Here is a 27,647-nt window from a genome sequence, read left to right on the forward strand (position 1 = left end):
ACTGTGTCTGTAAAAATTCCTATGTGGTTCGTACAGTTCACTATACAGTAATTGTGAAGCACTTTGAGTCCCATTGGAGAAAAGCACTATATGAAATAAAGTTCTAATTATTTTTTACAGTAAATGAACACAGAAACCATTATTTAAGTAAAAAAAGGTGTGTTTTCTATAAGTTCAGCGTGAGCTCTACAATCCCTACATTCAGAATGTCAGGCTCAGATAATTATCTGCAATCCTTAACCCCCAAACTACATTACAGATATACAGTAGTCCCCATTTGTATAAGATTAGATCTGTTATCTTCACATAATCGTCCAGATACATTTCCTCATAGCTGCTCTGATCTCCTGATTCCTCAGGCTGTATATTATGGGATTGAATAATGGAGTCACTAATGTGTTCAGGAGAGAAAGGACCTTGTTTAAATTCCTTAAATGTCCTCTTGATGGAACCATATATTTTGCCATCAATGTCCCATAATACATGCACACAACTGCTAGATGAGAGCTACAGGTGGAGAAGGCTTTGTGTTTCCCAGTGCTGGAGGGGATCCGGAGAATGGTTAGTGATATATAAACATATGTTAAAAGGACGAACACAAATGGGAAAATAATTACAGGAATGGTGAGAACAAAAACTGCTATTTCCACAATGGACGTATCTGAGCAAGACAGTTCTAACAGAGGACCAAGCTCACAAAAGAAATGGTCAATGACATTGGGGCCACATAATTGTAATTCATATACCAACAAGGCTACAATAAGTGACAGCATAAACCCTAAAAACCAACACAGAGTAACTAAGGTATAGCATAGATTGACATCCATAATGCTGGTGTAATGCAGCGGTTTACAGATAGCCAAGTATCGGTCATAAGACATCACTGTGAGAAGAAAACATTCAGCAGTTAATGAAACAGAGTTGAAGAAAAACTGTGTTATGCAGCTAGCAAGAGGGATGGTGGCTCCTTCTTCCAATATAACCTTTAGCATTTGAGGGACAATATTTGTGATGAGCAAGATGTCAGATAAAGATAAATGGCAGAGGAAAACGTACATTGGGGAGTGGAGCTGCTGACTATTTGTCACTAACCCAATTATTAGGACGTTCCCAGTAACTGTTACAAGGTAAATTATGAGTAACAATGAGAAGACTAATATCTTGAGGCCATGAAGATCTGGAAATCCCAAAAGCAGGAGGTCTCTGACTGCAGTCTGGTTGTCCTGACTCATTGATTGATGAGGATAAAAGTTGGATCTCAAACGGATTGGCATCTTCCCTGTATCATTTCAAAGAGACAGAGTTCAGTGTAACACACATTACAGTACATTCAGAAATTCATATTTTAAGAATCTCTTAATCTGTCAATGAATTAGAAATCTTAACAGTAACAATGTGTCCATGGTTTAACAAGTTTGCATCTCTCACCATGTAGAGCAGAGTTTTTGTAGATAAACCTGTATCTGTCATCTTTATCAGCTAATATTTATCACAACTTGCCACAACCAAGCACCATCTGTCACCATGCAATGACTACTCCGTAAATGGATGTTTTTATTGAAATAGGCAATGTAAAAAAATGGACCTGACCTATTCTTACTATTCCATAAAACACATCTCAGCACATAAAAGATTCCTTATATCTCAGTCACTGGAATGTGCCATACAGTACGATGCCTGGTGCTGGAAGGTGTCTCATGGAATAGTCATTAAATAAATAAATACAAAACAGAAACAAATGTAGAACTGCACAATGCTATAATAACACAAATCAAGGGTGAATACTCATCAGCATGCTGTCTGGGAGAAGGAGTGGCTTTGTGAGTAAAGACATTGACTGGCTGCGAGTTTGAAGCATGGGAACAGCTTGAATTCCCAATGTCGGCTCCTTGTGACCTTGGGCATGTTCCCTTATCTTCCTATGCCTCAGGCACCAAAAAATAGATTGTAAGCTCCACGGGGCAGGGACCAGTGCCTGCAAAATGTCTCTGTAAAGCGCTACGTAAAACTAGCAGCGCTATACAAGAACATATTATTATTATTATTATTATTATTATTATTATGTGTTACAATCAAATCCAATACTTGAATTGTAGTTCTCCTTTTTGCTGTAATAAACACTTGAATATGATGTACTGTTGCGGCTAAGCTTATTCTACAGCTTACCCGCAATTGTTCGGGGCTTTTTTTTTCAGCCGCCGAACTTGGCAGCGCGCCAGCTGCATCTCGCGGCCACGCGCCGGCAATTTCTCCAATCAGCATTAATGGCGCTGAACAATGGTAGCGCCTGTGGCGCCGAAAATAAATTAAAAAAAGCCCGCGTCTGCACGCGGTTTAAAAATACCCGCGGTGGAGGCCGCTTTAGACCAAAGGCTGTCGCCACTGTAGATTAAATCTTTATACAGTAGATTTATTTGGAAGAGAATCAGGACATGCATCATTTTGGGTGGCACGGAGCCCTTAACCAAGAATTGTGATACTGTAAAAAAAAAAAAAACTCACTTATGTACCCAACAAAAAGTATGGAATCAAAACCCACGTGATCAGTAATATCACCAAGACACCATTAGTAAATATTATGTTGCACTATATGTTTAATTCTAAACTGCAGAATGGGTATATGGTAAATAATTGATTTATAGCAAAAATACAAAACATGCATTGTCCATTTGAAGACCATTAAAACACCTTTATATAGAAGATTTTTTGGCAGGTACATATTCAAACATTTAGCTTTTATTCTTCATATTTCTAATGGTTCATTCATTGACAGTTTTCTATTCTTTGGTCTTGACACATGAGGGCTGAAAGGCTAGTATCGTTTTAAGCCTTTGAAGTGGGTGACCTTGTTTGGGTGCCAGTGTCAGATCTCTGTGTGACCCTGATCACGTTTCTTAATATCCCTGTTTAAAAAAGGAGGAGTGAAGCAGCACTCAGAAAATAAATAAACAATGAAATCAATGCAAAGGGGATTATTTCATCTGAACCACAATATAGTTAACACAAAAATAAAATAATAATAATAAAAAGGATTAGAATGACACAAAAATTAAACAACGCCTAAATCAAAATATCAATGTTAATTAAAATCATGGCAAGGTCGAAATCAATCATAATTGATCTTAATTAAGCCTGAGGAAAAGGTCGGGGATCTTGAAATGTTAGCGTTGCTATGATTTACTTGACTATGCTTGATGTTGAAATAGCCATGGTTTTAATTACTTTGATACTTGAGATTAGACACTATGGGGCCTATGCAGAAAGCGGCGAGAAGCCCTATCTCGCCATTTTTTTGCCAAATATTGAAAAAAGGAAAAAAGTGCGCAACCCAGAAAAGACCAAATTGTGTTAAGAGAACAATGTCTATAAAGTGAAACCTCTTAATTGAGTGAACCCTCCTTGATAATTTGTTAAATGCAATAATATGAAGCACAACAAAACTGTGGAAGTGATAAGGAATAACCAAACAAAAACGTTGGTACGTTGCGTATGCTGCTAGAGTTACGGAGTGGCTCAACACTCCCAAAAGCTAGAGACAAAAGACAAAAAAACAAGCGCAAAACACAAATGGTGAAGTATATCAAAACATGTTTAGTGTTTAAAAAAGGGTAAGTATTCTGCGTACATCAAAAAGATAGAACATAAGCATTTCGTGTAACATTACACGAGTTACAACACAGCTGACAACAGGATAAACGATGGAAGGGGATGCCTCAGGTAAGTGGACCTCCGCACTCTCCAGATGTCGTTTGGCTCCGTGGTTGTGGTCAATCACCAGGGTCCAGGTCTTCTCCAGGTCACTTTCGTCATAGCCTCCGTGATGGTAAAAGAAAGTCTTTGCTCCAATAAAGCACACTATGTGTGCGTTAGGACAGAGTCTTTCAGTCCATTCAAGAGTATACCGATGCGGGCAGGTCACAATGGCGTGTTGGCGTCCACGCCTAGTAGTCCGTCAGATGAAGAAGTAGCATCTAGCTACGAAACGCGTAGGATTATTGCTTTTATTGGTACCTTTTTATACCCATTTATCTCTAAACAGTTTGATAGTTACTCAATTTCATTTCGTGTTATCTTGCACACAAGTTATACCGCTCGGGTGTCTCCCGTTGGAGGAACGCCCCCTGTGGGACGTCACACATATGCGTGAAGTGAAACATCACTGCTAGCTGACGGACTACTAAGCGTGGACGCCAACATGCCATTGTGTCCTGCCCGCATCGGTATACTCTATGTGATTTTGGATATGGCTAACACAAATGATGACGTCATTTAAAGGAAATGAAGCCAGCGAATCAGAATGGCTGTGCTTCATTTTCCTTTAACATGACGTCGACAAAAAAAACTGGGCCCCGTCACATGGGACTACAGCCAATGAGATCGTGGAAACTAAATCAACGATCTCATTCGCTGTAGTCCCATGTGACGGCGCCATGTTGTTTTTGTTGACGTCATGTTAAAGGAAAAATGAAGCACAGCCATTCTGATTGGCTGGCTTCATTTCCTTTAAATGACGTCATCATTTGTGTTAGCCGTATCCAAAATCACATGCTTTTCACGGACCAATCAGGACCGTGAGAACCATTTGATGCAAAATGTGACGTCATAGGCCTATAAAAACCTATGTCGTCTCATTTTCCAGCTTGACGCCGTGGGGAGAGGACCTCCCCTCAGAAGAAGATGGACCTGTGTCACAGAAGAAGAAGCCAGAAGACCCCGAAGACCCCGCAGACGGTAAAGAAGACCCCGAAAAGAAGACCACAGACGGTATGGATTAGAAAGACAAGAAAGAAGACACCACATTGGATTACAAAGGTTTATTATTTTATGGGTTGCTGGTTCCTGTCTTTGGATTTGTTGCAGACATAGCGGTTTTCCCTCAAGTCGATCATTGGTCATCTAATGGTAAGTAAAGTCAAGAAATGTATTTTATTTAAGTTGTAATTTTGTTTTTTGTTTTTTCTCACAAGTCTGATTTATTTTTTAATGTTCTATTCATGCCCATGTATGTATATATCCCTCTGGAGCTATATACATACATGTTTATTAAAGGGTTGTTTTTCTAATGTTTATTGCATTTTTTCATGTCTTCTACAAGTCTTTTCCCTGTTTGCTTATTATTTTGTGTGTGCAATGTAATGTAGAATTTCTTTTTTCATTTCAGATGATTATGATTGCATGGGTATATGTTGGGACCCTGCCTTAATGGTTTTATGTGGCTTATTTGGTGCATTTAGATTGTTTATGATCGTGTTAGTTAGGAATAAATTTGTTTTTGCACTGGTTTTGTGTTTGTCTAGCAATCTTGAATAGGGTTTTTTGTTTAGATTTGCTTGTAATGTATTTCGGATGGCATTCATTGTGTGTTGTTAATTTATTATTGTCGACTTGCTTTGTTTATATAGAATGTTTACTTTCAATCGTGTATTTGTTTTGGACCATTGATTGCAATTGTGTACATGATGAAAATATTATTTGCTTCATGTACACATTGTTCAATAGTAAGTTTTATACCAATTTACTCTTTACTGCTTTGGATAGGTGCTTGCTTTATTCTCTTATGAGATGTGTTTTTATTTTCATTTGGCTTTGTTTTTAATTTGGCAGTGATGTTGTCAATTGCAGATCGGATGTTTTCAATAGCTACATGCATATCCTTTACCATTTCTTTGTAGGTTGCTTAATCATACTTATATTTTACATACATTTATAAAGATATATGTAAAATAATATATATATATATATATATATATATATATATATATATATATATATATATGTATATATATATATATATATATATATATATATATATATATATACAAAAGAAACACACAGCGCATATCTATACAGTTTGTTCCTGTGGAAAATGATGTTTACACCACTATGTAGAGCCAATAATAAAAGAGGGGTACATACCCTGGTTCACCTCTAACCCTATACACTGCAGCTAGTTTAGGTCTGCGGCTCCACAATCACCGCTTTGGAGATCTGGAGAAGAGTGACCTAAGCGCAAGTGGAAAAAGGGAAAGAGAAAACACAAAAAGGGATCATAGGGCAGTATATCTATAATTATATAAATATAAAAAAATGGTGAGATATGCGCTTACACTGATCATATAATTATGAGCATTTAATCCTCTCTGGGACTCACGAACGTAGCTTATAAGGACTTGTTTGAATATTGCTTAGTCTTCTAGGGATCTTCTTTACAGGAAATCAGCTGCTGCTCTTCCAGGAGATCTTCTTCCCAGGCACTCACGTCTCAATTTGGTGAGAAAATTACAAGCAGTTGAGAGTATTTTAGCGAGTTTCTCACACTCGTTCAGAATCGCCGGTTTACCAGTCCTCTCTGCAGTCTCTTCCGTACCACGTGATCGGCCGTGGCGTGTGACGCTGCGTGTGACCCGGCCCGGCTCTCGCGATATTATCAGTCTGTCAATACAGGATTTCGGTCCCGGAACTCCTCCTGAATGTCTCGCAGGGGCTTCTCGGCGTATCTCTCACACTGCTGCTAATATAAGCTAATATAAGCTGGCCCTACGCGTTTCTCCTGACGAAGCCCGCTGGGAGAAACGCGTAGGGCCAGCTTATATTAGCAGCAGTGTGAGAGATACGCTGAGAAGCCCCTGCGAGACATTCAGGAGGAGTTCCGGGACCGAAATCCTGTATTGACAGACTGATAATATCGCGAGAGCCGGGCCGGGTCACACGCAGCGTCACACGCCACGGCCGATCACGTGGTACGGAAGAGACTGCAGAGAGGACTGGTAAACCGGCGATTCTGAACGAGTGTGAGAAACTCGCTAAAATACTCTCAACTGCTTGTAATTTTCTCACCAAATTGAGACGTGAGTGCCTGGGAAGAAGATCTCCTGGAAGAGCAGCAGCTGATTTCCTGTAAAGAAGATCCCTAGAAGACTAAGCAATATTCAAACAAGTCCTTATAAGCTACGTTCGTGAGTACCAGAGAGGATTAAATGCTCATAATTATATGATCAGTGTAAGCGCATATCTCACCATTTTTTTATATTTATATAATTATAGATATACTGCCCTATGATCCCTTTTTGTGTTTTCTCTTTCCCTTTTTCCACTTGCGCTTAGGTCACTCTTCTCCATATATATATATATATATATATATATATATATATATATATATATAAAAAGAGAATGATGAAGCCACTCTACAAATGAATGGGTGCAGGGTGGCTTAACCCATTAATTACTTTAGCGCTCATTAACCGTGATTGGTATTAAGGGGTTGGGTTAAGTAACACCACAATATATTTGCTATATGTTGTGGGTGGGTTATGTATAGTTTATTAAAAATTGTTATGTTTCTTACGGGTGTGTGTATTGTTTTGAATGTGGGTATTGGGGGTAGGGGATATTGTCCCCAAGGGACAAAGGGTAGGCCTCCCGGTGTGTTGGGGGTGATGGTGGTTATGACTCACAGGGGTGGGTAGGGGGTGGGGTGTATTTATGTTAAAGTATTTATGTGTTTTGCAATAATTTTTTGGGGGCACAGACTTGATACTGCAGGCAACACACGAGGGCCACCGCCAGCCTATAGTACCATTCATGTGCCTAAAAAAAATACTATGGTTTATGTATAAAAGTGGGGTTTAGGTGTTGTTGGGGGCACAGAGCCTGATTGTGTTGTGTATAGCAATGTTTATTGGGGGCCATTGTCCCCAATAAACATGTTACTGTGACTTAACTCCTTCATTGCCTTAACGGATAGCCGCTAAGGTAATGAAGCAGCATTACTGTATTTTTATTATTAGTGTACATGTGCAGAGGGTCTCCGGACATGAACCATGTTGGTTTTATGTCCGGGGACCCCCTGCTTCCCGAGATACAGGCACCTTTATGAGGTGCCAGTATCTCCTATGAATGGAAATGTCCCGCGTCACGTGATCGGGCTATCTCAATGCATAGGAGATACCGGCACCTCATAACAGAGTCTGTATCTCGGAAAGCAGGGGGTCCCCGGACATTAAACCAACGCAGTTCATCTCTGGAGACCCCCTGCACATCTACAATAGTAATCAAATTTTATGTACACATTTTTTTTTTGCAGCCGAGATTTGTGCAGAGAGAGGCGGATCACGCTCTCTGCTGACAGATCTCGCCAGCGGAACCCTTCTCGCCAGGGCTCGCCATCTCTCTGCCGGATTCCTCTCACAGATATGCGCACTTTCCTGTATCCTGCAAGGGGAATCTGCCAAAAACATGGAGAGTTCTAAGTCTGGCGAATGGCCATTCTCTATAGGGTGGGTTAACTATAGGAGTCTGCCACATAGACTGCCGCCTCCAATTGAGGTATCTTCCACCATATCTATCAATAGTATACATTGGACATATCACTAACTGTGCTCCCCCATCCTCTTTTTGTATCGAATGGCCATTCTCGCAGTTCTCTGTATAGGCCCCTATGGGTTATTATTGTGTCATTCTAACTCTTTTTTTCATTATTTAATTGTTGTATTAACTATATTATTATTTAGATGAAATAATCCCCTTTGCATTTTACATTTACATCTGCGTCGCACCCAGGGCGCCCCAAAAGCTGCTCCCCTCTGCACAGAATCAGTGTGCTAATGGTTAATATCTGCGATTGCTTATGTGTTTCATCAACCCTGCCCACTGGAATGTTAATGACCCAAGAGGACCAAGGACTTTGAAACCATAGCTGCATTCAATCTGAACCCTATCAGTCTACATCTGCGTTGCCCCAAAGGCGGACAGCCTTTGGCGCTGCCAAAGATTGTGTGCCGTTTGCTTCCATTGGCTGATGTTTGGAAATGTTAAAGCTGCTCTATTTCAATCTGAAACTCACCAGACCTTTTATCCCCTGTACCCAATTTCCCAACTCTGTCTATGAAATGTCTGTGAAATTACTGTATAGCCTCTGTTCATTTAATGTGACTATGTATTGTTATCATAACTCTGTGCCCATTACATACTTGAAAACGAGAGTTAACTCTCAATGTATTACTTCCTGGTAAAATTTTTTTATAAATAATAAATAAATTGATTTAATTATTTATTCATTTTTTGAGTGCCGGTCCATCCCCAGCTTTTTTATTTTTTTATTACTGCACCCTATGATGAGTGCGGGACTTGTGCACCTACTGATACTAGAATTTTTCTAAAACAGGTGAGTGCATGGTCCAAATAACATTTGTCTTAAAACCCTTTGCCAAAGTTAACTAATGACATGGATTTGTTTAAGGGGTTACATCTACATGTTGACATGTTTACATTATCTGACACCTACAGTGTATGTTGTTTTTTTAAATAATGTATTGAGGTGACTCTGTAAACAGGGTGAGCTGAGAAGTGAGAGGGGTTTGATTTCCTTTGGCTGCTCCCTTTGTCTGATGTTACTGTGTATGCATTAATATTTTGCACAAGTAACACCTTCTTCTCTCACTCTTTGTCTTTATCGGCTCTCTGATAACGACACGCTGGTATTAGGGCAAAGAAAATACTTGAATGACAAACACTCCCCTTATCAGAGGCACTTCAGACATTAATCTTACAATTATTTTCCTAAATAATGCCAAACCTTTGCTATTCACATGGTTACATTTGAGAGATTAGTATTACTCATGTGTTCTTTTCTCAGGTAAGGAAGTGGTATAGCAAGTCAGATTAGAATGCCTTACAATGAACCCTGTGTGGCTCAATGCAATCTTTGACTTGCTGTACAACTACCAGACCTGAAGAAGATATACACAATCTTAACAAGCTCAAAACGCAATCCCACCGTATTATATATTTATATTATTACTTATGCCAACTGGATTGCTACTGTCAAAGTGACCTAAATTAAACAGCAATAAACAAAGAAACCCCAATGCACATCCAATCCGACACATTATTTGATTCATGTCTATATGTTTTTTACTCTCATAAATACAAGTCATTTAGTTGTATATTTTGGCAAAAACATGTTAAGCTGCAACCACATTAAGGTCAGACTAGACATGGTATATACTATATCATTGGTTTGTTTCCTCTTCTCTTCATGTAGTGGAGGACATACAACGAACACTGTAAAACATTGGTTATTTAAGTACCGGCTGAATGGGTCTAACCTTGTGATGGTTGCAGTTTAACATGTTTTGGCCAAGAGATTGAACTAAATGACCCATACTTATTAGAAGAAAAAAAACATGTAGCAAAAAATCATATAATATGTCATATAGGATGGGAATTGGTGTTCATTTTTTACTGTTGTATACCTTCAAGAACCGTGGAGGTTTGGGAGCTTGTATATTGGAAACCATTGTGGTCTAATACTATATTCTACTGATTTTTTCCCTTTTCCTTTAGGGAAGACAATTAGACTGGTAAACTCTTTACAAAAGGTTGCATGGTTTTCTGAATGGCTAAGTGGGATTGTAAAACTGAGCTCACTTTCAAGAAATGTAATGTTTGTGGGATTTACTCTTTGGGGCCTATGCAGAGTCGTCCGAATACATGCCATTCGGCATGTATTCGGCAGAATTTGCTTCCCGTATGCACAGAGGCTTCCTTGAGTGGCGAAATTTGAAATTTTCGCCAGGAGATTTGCTAGGCGGCAGCATCCTGCCAATGTGTTGGCGAGAAGCGTGTTTTTTTTACATTTCGCCATGTTTCTAGGTTCGGCATATGCAGGAAAGGGCAAAGTGTGGTATTCGGCATGTGTGCTTGAATTCTCAGCGCTGAAGTCGCCAATTGTGCGCGCCAGAAAAAAACGGCAGTAGCCGTCCAGTTCACTGGAAAGTGCTGTCAGTTAGTAAGGGGAAGCGGAGGAGCGGTCACGTGACCGCTCCCATCCAATGGGTCTGCAGCCGGTTCCCTACAGAGCCGTCATTGCCAGACAGAAGGTGGGGTGTGTGTGTGTGATGCCCCGATCGCTGTCTCCCTTCTGCCCTGGTCCCTGCCCCCCTTCTGCTCCGGTCCCTGCCCCCCTTCTGCTCCGGTCCCTGTCTCGTGTGTGTGTGTGTGTGTGTGTGTGTGTGCGCGTGTGTGCATTGTGTGCCTTGTGTGTGCCTTGTGTGTGTGTTTGCATTGTGTATGTGTATGCATGCATGTGTGTGTGTGTATGCATGTGTGTGTATGTGTGCATGTGTGTGTATGCATGTGTGCATGTGTGTGTATGCATGTATGCATGTGTGTGTATGTGTGTGTATGTGTACTGCTGCCGAGTGCGGGGCTTCAGATCGCGATCAGCTGCTGTGTTTGGGGGGAGGGAGGGTCAGTAGTGCTGCCGAGTGCAGGGCTTCACATTGCGATCAGCTGCTGGGCTTGGGGGGAGGGCATCACGCTGTCACAAACCTGTCCAGATCCATGCCAACTGCTGTCACTATATGTGGCTCCCAAATCTCTGATGCACACAGGGCATTGACAAAGCAATAGGGTGAATATGCCTCTATACACATAACATTGCCATGTCAGCAAAAACTCTGAGCATTACAGTATAAGCAGTATACAGTATATAACAATATATAAGCATGTGTGTGGCTATGTGTATCTGTGTGAGTATGCATGTACAGATCAGTATATATCAGTATGCCTATGTCTCAACTGTGCCTTTGTGTATCAGTGTCTGTAAATGTGTGTGTATACAGTATTGTGTGTCTGTCTGAGTATCAGTGTATATTCCTGTGTGTCTGTCTATCAGTATGTACACTGTCTGTCACTGAATGTCTATGACTGTAGCTAATAAAAATTGTAAAAGTGTAAAGAGAAGGTTTTTTTTTCAGTATCTGCAGCTTCACAGTGCTTCTACCACTTTAACAGAGAGACGCGTGCTGTTTCTCTGGTATGTAACTATGCAGAAGCCGTCACTAAGACGCTGTGCCAGGAATGTGGTGTTTACTTTAGAAATTTCCCGCCCACTTGAATTGAAGTCTTGCGAGACTCACGAGCGCGACTTTCACCCGCAGTGACTGAAAATATAGCCAGATGTAAGTAGCTCTGTCTGAAATGGCGCGATTAACACTCGCCAATCATACACTTTGAGACTTGATTGACGATTTGTCCTTTCTGAATCAGGCTCAATAAATACGCCACAATGTTGAACTTTTACAACAATGGCAATTTATTTTGCCGTTCCTCTCTGCATAGGCCCCTTTGTGTTTAATATCATTACAATTAAATAGCGACCTTTATTCCTTTTATACATTTCTCTGATAAGCTAAGAAGATAATAATAGCATGTTCTTGTATAGCGATGCTAGTTTTACGTAGCGCTTAACAGAGACATTTTGCAGGCGCAAGTCCCCGTGGAGCTTACAATCTATGTTTTTGGTACCTGAGGCACAGGGAGATAAAGTGACTTGCCCAAGGTCAAAAGGAGCCAACACCGGGAATTGAACCAGGTTCCCCTGCTCTAAACACACAGTGACATTAAGTGTCTTTACTCACTGAGCCACTCCTTCTCCCTAAGAGATTAGAGATTAGAGATTAGAGAATTAGAGAATTAGAGAATTAGATCTCAGTCACTGCTCCACGAACCTTGTTGAATTCCATCCAATTCACTTACCATGAAATTAGTCCAGGTCTTCTGAATATCTGTTATCCAATATAGGTCATTCACACAATTGTCAGGAACAGGCAAAGTATTTCAGACAAGACAGTTAAAAAACTGGTACTATTTTCTAAGATGAAAAATGTATCTGTCAAAGAGGTCAACCGGTAAAATACAGAGGAGATTGGTGCATAATTACCAGTGTTTTCGAGCAGAACTCTCTCCTTCAGCACTGAACAGAAAAGCTGTCACTGACGGGCTGTAATGTTCACTGCTCGGTTAATCAATTTATAATCTCCAAGCATTCAGTAGAGGAGTCACTGTGGAATTCTGACTGCACAAAGAATCTGATAAGGACTCTAGGGACGGACTGTGCTAATAATATTGGAGAAAATAGCAAGTAATGAATCCATTTGTTGATTGGAACTTTTGCAAAGAATTATTCTTCTCCAAAAAAATTCAGATTGACCAACATCGTGAAAGGGTCTATCAATGATGGTTATTTAGAGGCAAAATTGGGACACAGATGCATTTTCATCTCATGCTTCTTTGTGTCAATGTATTTTGGCAGAACAGTTTTTCCTCGATAAATAAAATACCATTTTATTTTCAAACAGGAGACCTTGATTAATAACCCCCCAGAAATACTAAATTGTGAGGTGTATTTATCAAAATAATTTGGCTGCAAGACTGGGACAATTTTTTAAATTACATGTTTGTTAAATCTGGTATAGTATATTAACTCCAGTTTTTCCTGTTTTTTTTTTACAGCCACGTGACTTTGCTAAATGTCCTATTATGTATGTGGCATTTTATCTGTGCCATTTTCTACTAAAAAGTGCTTTTCCATAAGACTTCTTTCAGAGCCCCTAGTCGCCTTACGTTTTATTCTCTGGAAAGGGCCTTTCGATGTCTTCTGGTCCTTGAATGGGTCTCATGCTATAGCATAATTGAGTAAATATGGGCCAACTTTTGCCGAGTCAGCAGCATATACTGTACCATTCTGGAGGTAATTCAATATATCCTGAAGTGGCCAATCCAAAAACCTGCATTTACTTGAATTACCTCATACGGTATGTCTAATAAAATCTTGGACATGTTTAACAAGCATAGCTTTCTTCCGACCAGAGCATAAGTAAATGAACCAACTTTTGAAGCCCCATCTAGGACACATGGTCTTTATATATGCATTGTTTTGAGGCTGTAACTTATCTGAGACATTGAAATTATTGTTCCTGAGAACTCCCAATTGCCAGTTATTTGGACACTTGGACTTTGACATTTGTATGATACTGACAGTGAAAGACCTCCTGCCCCTTCTTAATATGCATACCACTTGTGCCTGAGCCAGCTTTGGGTCTCTAGTATACAGATGTAGCAAAGGGCCATTGTTTTCAATCAGCCGCAAGTGAGAAGGAGGTACCGCACTATTACACACCACTGGAGCACACTACGTTTTGCAATAACATTGGCTACATCTGTACTGGTATTGGTATGTCTGCTAACTGCTTTGAAACTAAGATCCCAGTTACTCTACTACTGCTTTCTAATGTGTAAGTCCTGTACCAAGAAGTAATGACTGGGAAGCCAACAGTCAGGATAATGTCTCCTGAAGGACCAGATAAAGCCTTTGATATCCTATCGTGGTGATATTTGGTCTTAATAGCGTTGCCTGTTATGCTACAGTAAGGCTCTCTTGATTTGTTCTAAGCCTGATGTCCAACCTCTAACAAGACTACTACAGCTACAGATGTAATGAAGATGCAGGAGAAAAGGGATGCTAGAAGTAGAATATTGAAACTGAGAGCCCCAGACTCCAAAGTGAGGGTTGGCATGACCTAGTTACCAAGGGCCCATCCTCAGTGTGAGGTGTAGGGTTTCATGAGGGATGATGGTTGGAAAGAATCTTCATCTGGAAGAAAATGAGGAAGGCTGTTATGTGGTTTCGAGGTAGTGGATTGCTATAGGATTCTTTTTTATGTTATCTTATTAAGGTGTGAGTTGGTTGTCGCAGCAGGCAGGAAAGTGTGTTCTGGGATGGGGATTGAGTCAGTCTTTTGGTGAGGTGCGTTTAGCCTCTTCTTAGATGTTATGGGAAGACTGTGTCATGCTCGACTGTTGGTGACCGGTATAGGAGGGACTTTCTCATGATGTGCATTTATGGGCCATGTGGCCTGGGTGGCTAGTGGCGATGTTGGGTACGAGTTAAGAGTTTCCCTCAGGCTCTTATATTGATGTTGGAGCTGTAGGGGTCCCTGAGTTAATGAATATGTTATAAATATATATTGAGTTTCCAGCACTTAAATTCATCATATCGTGTATTGATGATGAAGCATAATTCAAAAGAAAATCTCTTTACAAACAATAGATACAACATGAGACAATCGTCACAGACTCAGATTTTAGAATATGTATAATAGCCACAATCATAGCAACTCTACAAAAGCTATATTTAAGCAATGCATGTATAGAAAAGGCACAGAACAATACGACTCGAGTATAATGCTGCACATTATGCAAGGCACAACATTTAGGACTATGAAGTTGTTACAAATTGCGTCAGAGTAGTAGATAAGATCATATATATAGAAGATAATAGAAAACAGCACAAATTGTACAGTACTTATTGAGTTTCAAGAACAAAAACATGGCTCCTAGAGTACTTGTTGCATCTATGCAGAGTTCAACTCGTCTCGCTCTGCCTCAGCATCAGACTCTCGATGAAGGGAGCACCTAAGCGTCTCATTAAATGGCCCGAACTCGAGATGCCATTGCGTATCGACGTGACCACAAATCTGGACCTATAGATGTTAGATTGTTACCAAAAGAAAATGATTGATGCATCCATATGCTGTACATTTTATTCTTTTCCACCTTTTTTCACATGTCTATTTTGTTGTACGTCGTGCATCGGTACATAAGTTCATTTGAGGGGTTCCCACTGTCCCTCGAATACCCACATGGGTATGCAGAGAATCACGTAGGTCTAGTTGTGAGCAGAAGAACCTGCATTCCAGTGACATTTCCTGTTGCTGTATCAGGTTAGCATGACAACTACAGTTTCAAATACGACCACTGTAGTCACGTCAATACGCAAAGACGTAACGAGGTTGGCCATTTAAGGAGAAATTCAGGTGTTCCCTTCATCGAGAGTGAGATGCTGAGGCACAACAGGATGAGTTAAACTCTGTATAGATGCAGCAAAAATTCTACGAGCTAGGTTTTTGATCCTATCACTGACACTCGGGAACGTTCTTCAGGTTATGTGGGAATGGGCCAGAAGAAGGGCCAAGGGATGGAAAAATGTGGCCCCCTTGCACCAGGTTGGTGTATGGACATTGCCCCCTGAACCATGTGGGGTATGTATTTTGCCCCCTGCACCATGTTGGGTTATGCACATTTCCCCCTGCGCCATGCTGGGGTATGGACATTGCCCCATGTGCCATGTTGGGTTATGCACATTGCCCCCCTATACCATGTTGTGTCATGGACATTTGGACATTTTTGCTCTTCAAGCATTAGCTCAATAGCCTGTGCCATTTTCTGTTGTGTGCTTTATGTATGATCTTATCTACTGATCTGAAGACATTTTGAACAACTTAATAGTTCTAATTTTGTGCCTTGCATAATATGCAGCATGGTACTCCAGTTCTTTTGCCTTTTGAATACATTAATTGCTTAAATATAGCTTTTTAGAGTCATTCTGATTATAGCTATTCTGCATATTCTAAACTCTGAGTGACAATGTATATATATATATAGCTAATAAAGAATATCACTTGTGAGCACATTCACGTGTCTTAGACAGGTCTTTAACCCTGCCTTTCAACCATTATCACCTAGTATACAGACTTGTTTCAACCTTGATGGGTATCATCAGTGTGAGGTTGGTTTATAATTGGTATATATATATATATATATATATATATATATATATATATATATATATATATATATATATATATAACATACAGGACACCTACAAGCTCATATTGAACCCCCAAAATAACCACAACATATATAAGCATATAAGTGTCACAGAGGAGTGCTACTGAGCATGGCAATATATATTTAAAACCAGAGACAGAACATGAAACACAGACAGAGCTCAAAGCACATCCAGTAAAACTTATACATGGTAAAGTGCCTAAATATATATGTATACATATACATTCACTGCTTAAATATAGCTTTTTTAGAGTCATTCTGATTATAGCTATTCTGCATATTCTAAACTCTGAGTGACAATGTATATATATAGCTAATAAAGAATATCACTTGTGAGCATATTCACGTGTCTTAGACAGGTCTTTAACCCTGCCTTTCAACCATTATCACCTAGTATACAGACTTGTTTCAACCATAATGGGTATCATCAGTGTGAGGTTGGTTTATAATTGGTATATATATGGGAGTCCATAGTCCTGCAAACTTCTAAATGCATTTTGCACGTTTATATACTGTAACTGAAGATACTGCTGCGGCACATCTGAGTCTAACACATCGCCGTTTTTTCCCTGGCTTTTTCCTGGAATGCGACGCACTTCACCTGGAGCATGCCGCATTCATTTTGCGTTCCCAGCCGCGGGTCATGCACGGGTCATGTGCGGTTGACGCGCGGTTGATGCATTTATTGAGAATGGTTCGGATTTAATAGGTTGCTATTCTTCGCGTGTCCGCCAGATGGCAGATATTCATGAATTGTAATGCGCATGCGCTTCAGTAATGTGTCGACTTGCAGGTGTTTCATTTACAAAAGATACCACAGTGTGCTATTGTAACTTGGCCTTGAGACTGAAGGAAGAGGTTGCAAAAATGTTTCAATTTAGGCTTTTCATATAAAAGAAAGACACAGACCAGTTTCGGTTACAGTATTCTCCAGAGACCCGCCCGCCATGAGTGTTCAAGTGTAGCCCGTTTTCCAAAAACCCGACAGAAGTTACCCATATTTGATATGGGCCGCGATTAATGCAACAGTTGATAAGATGGCAACAGTTGTTCAAATTTATCAGTATTTTATCGAAAACTATGACTTTTACAAATTTTTGCCAACTCCTCATACGTGGAAGCGTGCAATAAGGAAAAGGTTATGTAGCGATCCCTGTTTTTATCGTATTGAGCCACAATTTGTTGGAGGGTATTGATGTGTATCACCGGCTTTTTCCTGTATCTATGATCATGCAGACGGCAAAAGGCGAAGGGTCGTGTTAAAACCAACTAAGAAACGACAGTCACTGCCAAGCAATGCACCAGCACCGGCTTCCAATGACGGTCCCGCCGTCAGTGACAACCCTGAGCCTGAGCCGGATTTCGCGTGCAGTTTCGATCAAGCTTGCATGTACCTAAGCAATTTCCAGCCTCATCAGCTGAATACAGGTGGACTAGTCCCGCTGCAAACTATCAACGTGGATGATCAAGAACGCTGGACTGGCAGTGGACCGGCGCCTGCTGAATGGGAAATTCTATTGTGAGTATTGTTGCCGTATTATTTTCTGTGTTTTTTTATTTTGACAATATAGTATCAATATCGGTGCGATTCAAAAGTCAAGCGATTCTCCTGTAAGCAATATTATTGGCTGAGCGGCTTCTACAGTACTGTACTGCAGATACTGAACTATTGGTGGAACGCTAGGCGCATGCGCATTGGAACCTTCTTGAAACGCATACAGTATGCGTGTCATTACATCGACGGTAGGCGCATGCGCATGTGAACAGGAGACGCCCCCCGAGAAAATTATTGGTGGGACTGGCTGGGAACTTCTTTAGACCATTACAGTAAAACCTTTTTGTTTTTTCTCAGAAAAGAAAACGGCTAATGGATTATTTATTTATTTATAAAATATTTTACCAGTAAGTAATACATTGAGAGTTACCTCTCGTTTTCAAGTATGTCCTGGGCACAGAGTAAGACAAATAATACATGGTTACAAATACAGTTCCATAAATGAACAGGGTATACATTATATACAAGACATTGGGCCTCATGCAGAGAGCAGCGCTTTTTAAAATTGGAGAGGGGAGTAAAAGGTTGGTTTAATTGAGAGTTTTATTCTCCATATGCAGAAATGGGCGAAATCAGCTATTTATACCATTACTGCATGTGGAGAATTTTAAATAAGGAGATGCGCGCTGCTGAAAGGGGGAAAAAAAAAACGCGCAGTTTTTTTGTTTTTTTCCCTTATAGCCGGCAATTTAGAATATTGTATAATTTCTCTCCATGTTATTGGCGCGAACAGCCACTAGATGGCGATCGCGCCTTTGTGAATAGGGACATTTTTACAACAGGGGAAAATTAGGTTCTCACCGGTCGCGCAGCGAGAATCACAAATAAAAAAAAAAATTGGCGCTTTTTTTAAAACTCGCCAGTACCTGCCTTTCTAACGGCATTTATCTCCAAAAAATGCCGCTATTCACCTTACCGCTGCTCTCTGCATAGGCCCCATTCTGTGCACAGTTAAAGAAATATATATTATGGGCGCATGAAACAGTTACAGACAAGATTAAAGTGTGAGACAGCCTTAGATTTGAAAGAACTAAAACTGGTGGTGGATGTGAGAGTCTCTGGTAGGTTGTTCCAGTTATGGGGTGCTCGGTAGGAGAAGGAGGAACGGCCGGATACTTTGTTGAGCCTTGGGACCATGAACAGTCTTTTGGAGTCTGATCTCAGGTGATGAGTGCTGCATGTGGTAGGGGTGAGGAGCTTGTTCAGGTAGCTGGGTAGCTTGCCCATGAAGAATTTAAAGGCAAGACAGGAAAGGTGAACTTTGCGCCTAGACTCTAGTGATGACCAATCTAGTTCTTTGAGCATATCGCAGTGATGTGTGTTGTATTTGCATTGGAGAACAAAACGACAAATTGAATTGTAGAGGGTGTCAAGTTTGCTAAGGTGGTTTGAGGTGCCGAGCCATATACTACGTCTCCATAGTCAATAATTGGCATTAGCATCTGCTGTGCGATACGCTTTCTGACCAGGAGACTTAGGGAGGATTTGTTCCTGTAAAGTACCCCTAGTTTGGCATAGGTCTTGGTTGTCAGGGTATCAATGTGCATCCCGAATGTTAAGTGGTAGTCAAACCATAAGCCCAGGTATTTAAAACTAGTGACAGGAGTTAGGGTGGTGTTGGCGTTGGTTCTAATCTGGAGCTCAGTCGCTGGAAGCTTTACAAATTTAGTCTTGGTCCCAAATACCATTGTTACAGTCTGTTCAGTGTTTTAAAACAGTTTGTTTTGGGAAATCCAGTTTTCGAGTCTCAAAAAGTCAGACTGAAGTATGTATTGAAGGTCAGAGAGGCTATGGCTGTGTGCATATAGGATTGTGTCGTCTGCATACATGTGTATTGAGGCTTCCATACAAGCTGTGGGAAGATCATTAATGAACACTGAGAAGAGTAGGGGCCCCAGAACAGAGCCTTGCGGTACACCACAGGTGATATCCAGGGGGTTGGAGTTAGAGCCTGAGATGGACACATGTTGGGATCTACCTGATAGGTAGGACTGAAACCAGTTTAAAGCATGCTTCCCTATTCCAGAGCTCTGGAGTTTGTTAAGCAGGATAGCATGATCAACTGTGTCAAAAGCCTTTGCAAAATCTAGGAATACTGCACCAGTGAGTTGTCCCCGTTCCATTCCACACTGGATTTCATTGCAAACTTTTAGCAGGGTAGTTACGGTGGAGTGTTTGGGACGAAAGCCAGATTGGAATTGGCTAGGGAAATTTGTCTTGGTGTAGAAATCGCTTAATTGGGAGTGGACACATTTTTCCATTACTTTGGATAGAATTGGGAGGAGTGAGATTGGCCTGTAGTTTGAGACAGTGTTTTTGTCTCCACTTTTGAAGATTGGGACAACTCTGGCAGTTTTCCATGTCTTAGGGATATGGCCTGCAGACAGGATAGAGTTGACTATGGAAGCAATTGGTTGGCAATGGCTGGGGCACCAAGTCATAGGAACCTAGATTGTAGTAAGTCAGGTCCGCATTGGCTGCTTAGTTTTAGTTTGAGGAGCACTTGTATAATCTCCTCTTCAGATACTGGGCCAAATTGAAAATTGTGGGCAGTGTTGGGAGGGGGTGGGACTATAGGGGTACTCCCAGGATGAGATTCATGTTTGTGGTTTGGGTTGCGTTTCGCTAATAAGTTAGTGGCACACCCCACAAAGTAATCATTGAATGCATTTGCAATGTCAGTGGGGTTTGTCAGAGTAATATCACCCTTAGTGATGTTACTTGGTTGTTGATGGTTAGGAGGCTGGAATATATTGTTGATAACCTTACAGAAGTTAGCTGGGTTTGATGTATTTTGGTGGAGATTGTCAGAGTAATATTGTGCTTTTGCGTGCCTTGTTTGCCTTGTGCACATATTCCACATGCATCTGTAGTGATTGAGATCCTTGGTAGTGCCAGTTACTTTGTAGCTTTTCCACAAGGTATCCCTGAGCTGGTAGAGTGCAATAAGGTCAGGTGTAACCCATGGAAGGTGGGCCCCCTGTACCCTTATTTTGCGTAGTGGAGCATGGGTATCGCAGAGTTTTAAGAACTCTGATTGGAAATAGTCGAGCGCAGAGTCAGGGTCGGGAATTAAATCGATTCTATGCCATGGGCAGTTGGTAAGGTCATCCAGAAACTGTTGTGGGTTAAAGTTTTAAAATGTTCTAGTGAGGAGAACTTTAGGGCTTGAATGGGGCGGTTTAATTTTCCTTACACAGTACACTATTGCATGGTCACTGAAAATATCAGGAAGGATGCCAGAGGATTGGATTCTGCTGGGGTTTGAGGAGAGAATCCAGTCTAGCAAGGAATGGTTATGCGATTTCACGTTTGTCCGTGTGGGTTGGGAAATGAGTTGTGATAGGTTAAGCGATTTAATTTGTGTGTGTATTTTGTGGTTTTTAGGGTCAAACCAATTGAAGTTGAAATCCCCAAGAACTAGCAGCTCACTCTTCTCATTCAGAGAGGAAATGGAGCCAAGAAACTGGGTGATATCAGTCAGGGATTTTAGAGGGGCTTTAGGGGGGTGGTAGACGCCAGCGAGCAAGATGGGCTTAGAAAAGGGGAGGCAGATTTTGCCAATTAGAATTTCAAAAGAGGGTGGGCTTGGGGGGCAATTTAACAGTGTAAATTGTAATGTGTCTGCAATATAAAATAACACTCCTCCTCCTCTCTTTGACCTATCTCTCCTAGAAATGGAGTATCCCTGAATGGCGATATTTGCATCAGGGGTTTTAGGGGTTAACCATGTTTCTGTAAGAACGATGGCTTTGGGTTTATGCATAAGGCACCATGCCCTTAGTTCGTCCAGTTTGGGCAGCAGGCTCCGGATGTTTTTATGGGCGACAGATAGGCCTTTTTGCAATTTAAAGGTGGAATTCTCAGGGGCATGGGACAGAGCTGAAATGGGTGGACCTGGGTTAGGTTCAATATCCCCTGCTAAGGAGAGTAATAGTATGAGTAGAAATTTGGGTATTGGTTTGCAAGTTGAAATTTGTGGTGTTTGCCATTAGAGTGAGCAGTGGTTGGAGTGCTGGTTTTTAGAGTTCTCCACCAACATTCAGTAGATAGTGCAAGGTTTTTGAGTAGTCCAGGGTGTATGGTGATGTTGGGTGTGGGCCAGGATGGAGGAGTTTGTAGTGGATAGAGGGAGTAACATCTCCATGAGGCCAGGAGAAAGAAAAATGTTAAAATAAATAGCAGGTTCATGATGCCAGAGGTAGGCAGTGCTGCAAGGAGCTGTTGTGAGCAGAGTGAGTGTGTGCAGACTAAACAGCAGGGGTGAGCCTGTACCTTGTCAAGTGTTTTGCTGCATTGCAATGCTAGGGTCAATTCAGGGTTTCAGTGTTTTGTGCAGTCAGTTTTGGGAGAGGCTGCAGTGAAAGAAGTTGTAAAGGGGTGGGGGGTTAAACTATGCAGGTTAACAAGCATGGGATCATAGTGTGATCTGAATAGCTTACCGTTTGTTGACTTGAGTTAAAGAGTTTGCAGAAAGAAGCAGTCCCCAGTCAAACTGTAGTCTAACTGTATTTATCACTTAAAAACCTCACTTTTAATGCCTCACTGCCTAATGCAGTTCCTGCCCAATGCAGCAAAGGTGTTAGTATTATACACAAAAAACAGTCACATGACCCTCCCCCTCCCCAATCAGTCAGCTTGTTCCATTTGGTCAATTAACAGCACCGAGTTAAGAGGAAAAAAAAAAAAACCTTTTTACATTCAAACATACTAACATATATCAATTCAACAAGGCCAGATTCAGTCTTATACAGAGGGTTTCAACATCAGGAACATACTTATATATCAATTCAACAAGGCCAGATTCAGTCTTATACAGAGGGTTTCAACATCAGGAACATACTTATATATCAATTCAACAAGGCCAGATTCAGTCTTATACACAGGGTTTCAACATCAGGAACATACCTGTGAAGAGAATGCAATTAGATCCATGTCATATCAGCTGAGGTTATTGGTTATTGGTCTTGCATGAAGAAAGTGAGTATATTAACTATATATATATTAACTGTAGTCTAACTCACTTTAAATGCTTATAGCGCGATGCAAGCGTGGCTCCCAATTTTCATATTTATGAATACTTTACAAAACGATTATTGGTATCTTAAATACTTTATTGTACAATGCGCACATTATTTCTAACGCGATTCGTTTATAGCGCGATGTGATTCTTTGGACATCAAGTACAGCGTTATAAGGGGGTTTATCTGTACCTTTTCCTCTTGCTCTAGCTGTGCAATATGAATGCAAGTCTCTCATAGACTGTTGCCCTAAAATCAGAGTGGAGTTTTGTTTCTTCCACTGGGGCAATGGCAAGGTCCAGCACACAGCCATGGCCTGGGCCCCAGTGAGTTATTGAGTGAAGGAGGTGGGAGGGGAAATGACAATCCTGCAAAATTAGTATCCTGTTATGCACGTATACAATCCCAATTTTCACAGAATAAAAGATTTTTTACATTTCAGTGTAAACTTTGATTGTAAACCACCAGAAGAAAGTGTGGCTGATAAATATAATAATAATAGTATAGATATTTAATTACATAAGTTAGAATAATGACCAATTAAAGATACAAAAAAGTGTTTGGATCTAACATATTTAGAGAAATACAAGAGCTGTGGTAGAATTAAGAATCTCAAAAAATCCATCTTTAGATTTAGAATTTAAAAAATAATAATAAACCCTATAGCTCAGCGCAAAATTATATACTGTATACGTGTAAATACAATATGTGAATGATAAGCTTACTGCTAAGTGAAAGCTGCCATAGGGGTCTCTGCCTAACAAATTTCTCACAAACTCGTTTACAAACAATAGTATACAAAATGCAATGACCTGGCGCTCCAGATGACAACAATACCCCAGTCCAATGGTCAGTCCATATGGATAAGGAAAGTTCTTTACAGTATTCCAGTCGATGAAGAAATGATGATCCAATTTCTGGCTGTTGGTTCCAAACTCCTCCTAATGAACAATAGACAAATGAAAAAAGCCCATTGCGCAGCCACAAGAACCAATAAATTACTTCACACAAGAATTAAAGTATTGAACTTACAAACATATTGTGTCACTGTTCCTTTGAGACAATCTGTGCTTTAAACCACTTCTTTTTCAGATATCACGAATCCCCCGTGTTGTCTGTCATTCATCCAATTTTCTATCTGCTCACAGTATTAATACTCAGAGATGGTCCCCATTTGTTCCCAGAAAGGAGATGACATGAAAAATTGATGGTGCAGATTGATAAAATTTAATAACAATAAAATTAAAAACAGCCAAAGGTTTACTCACATAAGCCAGGCTGTGATAAAACAGCTGACAACGTGCCGTCCGCAGCTTGATGCAATCAGGGGTACTAACTTCCGGGAGGATGGCGCTCTCACTTCTAGCAAACCCTTGCAGTACAACTAATCATTCATGCAGCTGTACCCTGTACCCCACTCCCCCACGCGCACACAAGGCTCGCTCAAAGATTTGATACTCTTATCGACAGACACCTCTTCAGAGTCATTCAGTTTCTGAAACTTGCAATTGTGTTTTTAATCCGTCCCTAGCCGAGCATTACCTCACTGCACCTGTGTGTAATCCTCTTTGGGATGGGAGCTAGTGTAGCTGATGATTACTGCGCATGACTCACCCTTTTGCTTGGAGGTGAGGAGGAGCGCAGGAAAATGTCGTGATATATGTAAAAGAAATTAAACATATATAGTGCAGACTGTAATCACTGCTAAAGTTCGTAGTAATCTATAGAATAAAACTCACAAAAATCGCAGTATGATATCACATGTCAGAGATCCTTCTCTCTCTGACTGGAGCCCTTTTCAATCGCAAATGTTAGGATATCCCTCAGTAGGTGGGTATGAAAATAAAGAAAAACCACAATAGTGCATACTATTCGGACTCAGTATATTAACAAAATTAACAAGAGTACAGTAGACTCACATTTGCCATACAATAATCGGGTGGGGGAGAGAACCGCCGATAAATCTTCAGTATAGTGGCAGGCAGCTTCACAGCTCCTCGCTGTGTATTTCCGCATGCGTCACCGCCGTCGCGTCACTTCCGCTATCGCGTTACAGCTAAGGGCGGAAGTTCACGCTAGGTATGGTGTCTGCCGTGGTTCTGCCAATCCTTCTGAACAGGTTCTCTGCTACAAACTCTACGCGTTTCGCTAGATGCTTCGTCAGTATCCTGGTATCTGGAACTGTCCCACCAGAGGAAGTTGAGCTGCTTTATACACGTTTTATTATCTATTCACTGTTTGGTGTAAGGTGTATCTGTGTATTTTTATGTTGCAATTATAACACTATTTATCATTTATCACTTGGGAAGCGCCCAGTCCATCCCTCACTCCCCCACTCCCCTTTCTTTTGATTGCATGACTCACCCACCTCCCCCCCCAACCCTTTGAGGCTTTGCTTACGGTAACGCTTTGGAAAATCCCTTCTCGAATTTGACATGTAAATCTGATTTGCACAGCCAGCACTGTGAGAATTGAGAGTTAAAAAAAACATTATCTGATTCATGCTGTTGATGCAGTAAATTACCACTTTTTGTCATTCTTTCTTTTACTTTGGTGTAGGTTTAGGGAGGGGGTTGTTGTCAATGATTATGATTATCATGAATGTAAATAAATATTTATTTTATTTTATCAGGAACAAAAAAAACAAATATAAAAATAATAATGAATAATACAAAATGCAGTCTTTATTAAGTTCTTCTGTCAGATGGAAATTGAGGGCCGGTGGATAATCATGAATAATGCACATTGATAATAATATTAATTAATAATATATAATAATATATATATATATAGTAATATAATTTTTCCCGTCTTTATCTTCTTCCTCATTCTGTGTACAGTACAGTAGTTCATTGAGAGAGGAGAGGTTTTGTGTACATCATGACTGCAGTTTACATACTGTACACTTAACTGTACAAACAGTTCACAGACTTTACACGATACCCCCCCCCCCTCTACCCCAGTCCATCCTTTTTTTTCTGAAAAGACAAGAAAACAAAAAATTAGTGCAGTTATGTGCATACTGTATTATGGCATTGTGTGCTGTGTAGTACTGTCAAAATAGGACCTCCTGACGTAGCACGTGGTGCGAAACGCGTAGAGGTCACGACAGGTCATCCTGCGCGTGTTTGCTGAGAGGCTGAGACGGAGCCTGCCTGAGGCTCAAGTGGTGGCTTTTTCTTCTTCCCTGGTGCCGCGATCTGGATCCTGTGCGGTCACCTGTGGACCCCCACCTTTGCCTTAGTGTAAGTGTTCGTCTCCCCCTGTCAGCGGCTATATAGTCCTCTATGGCGGTTTTCATTTAAATCCCCTTGGGCTGTTAGTACTTTCTTTGTTTTATTTTACACTGATTGTCTTTTGTTGTATGTGATGTATTTTCCCTAGATATTTTATGTTAAGAGACCATATGTATGGTTTTATTTTCTGGGCATTTTACTTCTTGAGCTGAGAAGGGGTTGGATCCTCTCAGCTATTTATGTGTGTGTTTTATTAAAATACTGTTATTAACCCCATCCCTTGTGCGCTTCTGTGCAATTTTCTTTCTCTGTTTCTCAGGGTGTCCTCCCCCCTTTTGAAGGGGGATCACCTCTGAAGTGGGAGCCTCTGGGGAGACGCTCCATGCACGTGCAGCACAGGGATTTTTCCTACAATAACTTCTGCAGCACGAGCGCTGAATATCCTATTCCTGCTTCCATATTGGACTACAGTTTGCAGTTAGTACTGTCAAACTAGTCTATACTGGAACTACTGTATTCTCTGACTACTGTTAAATACTTTGTAACCAGATGGCTGGTGCTGCCCTCTCTGGAAAGAAAAAATTTGAGCAGCTAGGTGCATACTGTATTATGGCATTGTGTACTGTATAGCTACTCCATATTTGACTACAGTATGCAGTTAGTACTGTCAAACTAGTCTATACTGGAACTACAGTATTCTCTGACTACTAGGAAAGAAAAAATCTGTGCCATACTTACCTGTATCATACTGTACTTACAATACTACAGTACAGTACTATACCATACTACTTCCTGATGCTTAACCATTACGTGCGATCACAATGGGCAACACAGTCGCAATATGGTCAATAAATATATTGCATTGTTCCACGGTGAGTACATCGTTCCAAAAACTCAGCATGCATTGCCCCAACTCATCCTTTTTGGAGGGTTTCACGACTTTTCGGATATGGTCCTTCAGCTGATGCCACGTGTGATGTATTCCACAATCTCAGGCCCAATTTTGTCTTGGAAGAAAGCTTTATTCATGATTCCTATAACAAGAAAAGAAAAGTGCTCAAAAAACTGCACACTAGTACAGTACAGTGAGTAAGGCAAAAGCGTGTGACATACATTTTACTGTACCTTCAAAGATGACGATGCATCCTGGTCCACGCCTAGAGATGGCACCCCACACTTGCATCTTCACTGGGTGTTTTGGATGTGGCTTCATAGATATACGACCTTTTTTGTGGAATGCAAAGGTGGCAAATCTCTCCAGCGATACAGTAGACTCGTCAGTGAAGATGCAATCCTGGAAAGTTTCTCCGCTATCAATCCATGCCTGGGCCTGGACCACTCTCTTGATTTTGTTAACGTCCC

General features: G+C 40.7%; 1 protein-coding gene across 1 annotated transcript; it reads right to left on the minus strand.

Moving 5' to 3' along the window:
* Window positions 1-302: 302 nt before the first annotated feature.
* On the minus strand, window positions 303-12,769 carry LOC142470985 (olfactory receptor 11A1-like). Its single transcript, XM_075577787.1, has 2 exons — window positions 12,725-12,769; window positions 303-1,279 (listed from the first exon to the last, which is right to left on the minus strand). The coding sequence occupies exon 2, from the start codon at window positions 1,272-1,274 to the stop codon at window positions 303-305; it is 972 nt and encodes a 323-aa protein (XP_075433902.1). The 5' UTR covers window positions 1,275-1,279; window positions 12,725-12,769.
* Window positions 12,770-27,647: the final 14,878 nt, after the last annotated feature.

This window comes from Ascaphus truei, chromosome 20 (assembly GCF_040206685.1).
Source record: "Ascaphus truei isolate aAscTru1 chromosome 20, aAscTru1.hap1, whole genome shotgun sequence".
NCBI lineage: Eukaryota > Metazoa > Chordata > Amphibia > Anura > Ascaphidae > Ascaphus > Ascaphus truei.

Coding starts and splice junctions, on each gene's coding strand:
- LOC142470985 (XM_075577787.1), bottom strand. CDS start 1,274: ATGCCAATCCGTTTGAGATCCAACTTTTATCCTCATCAATCAATGAGT.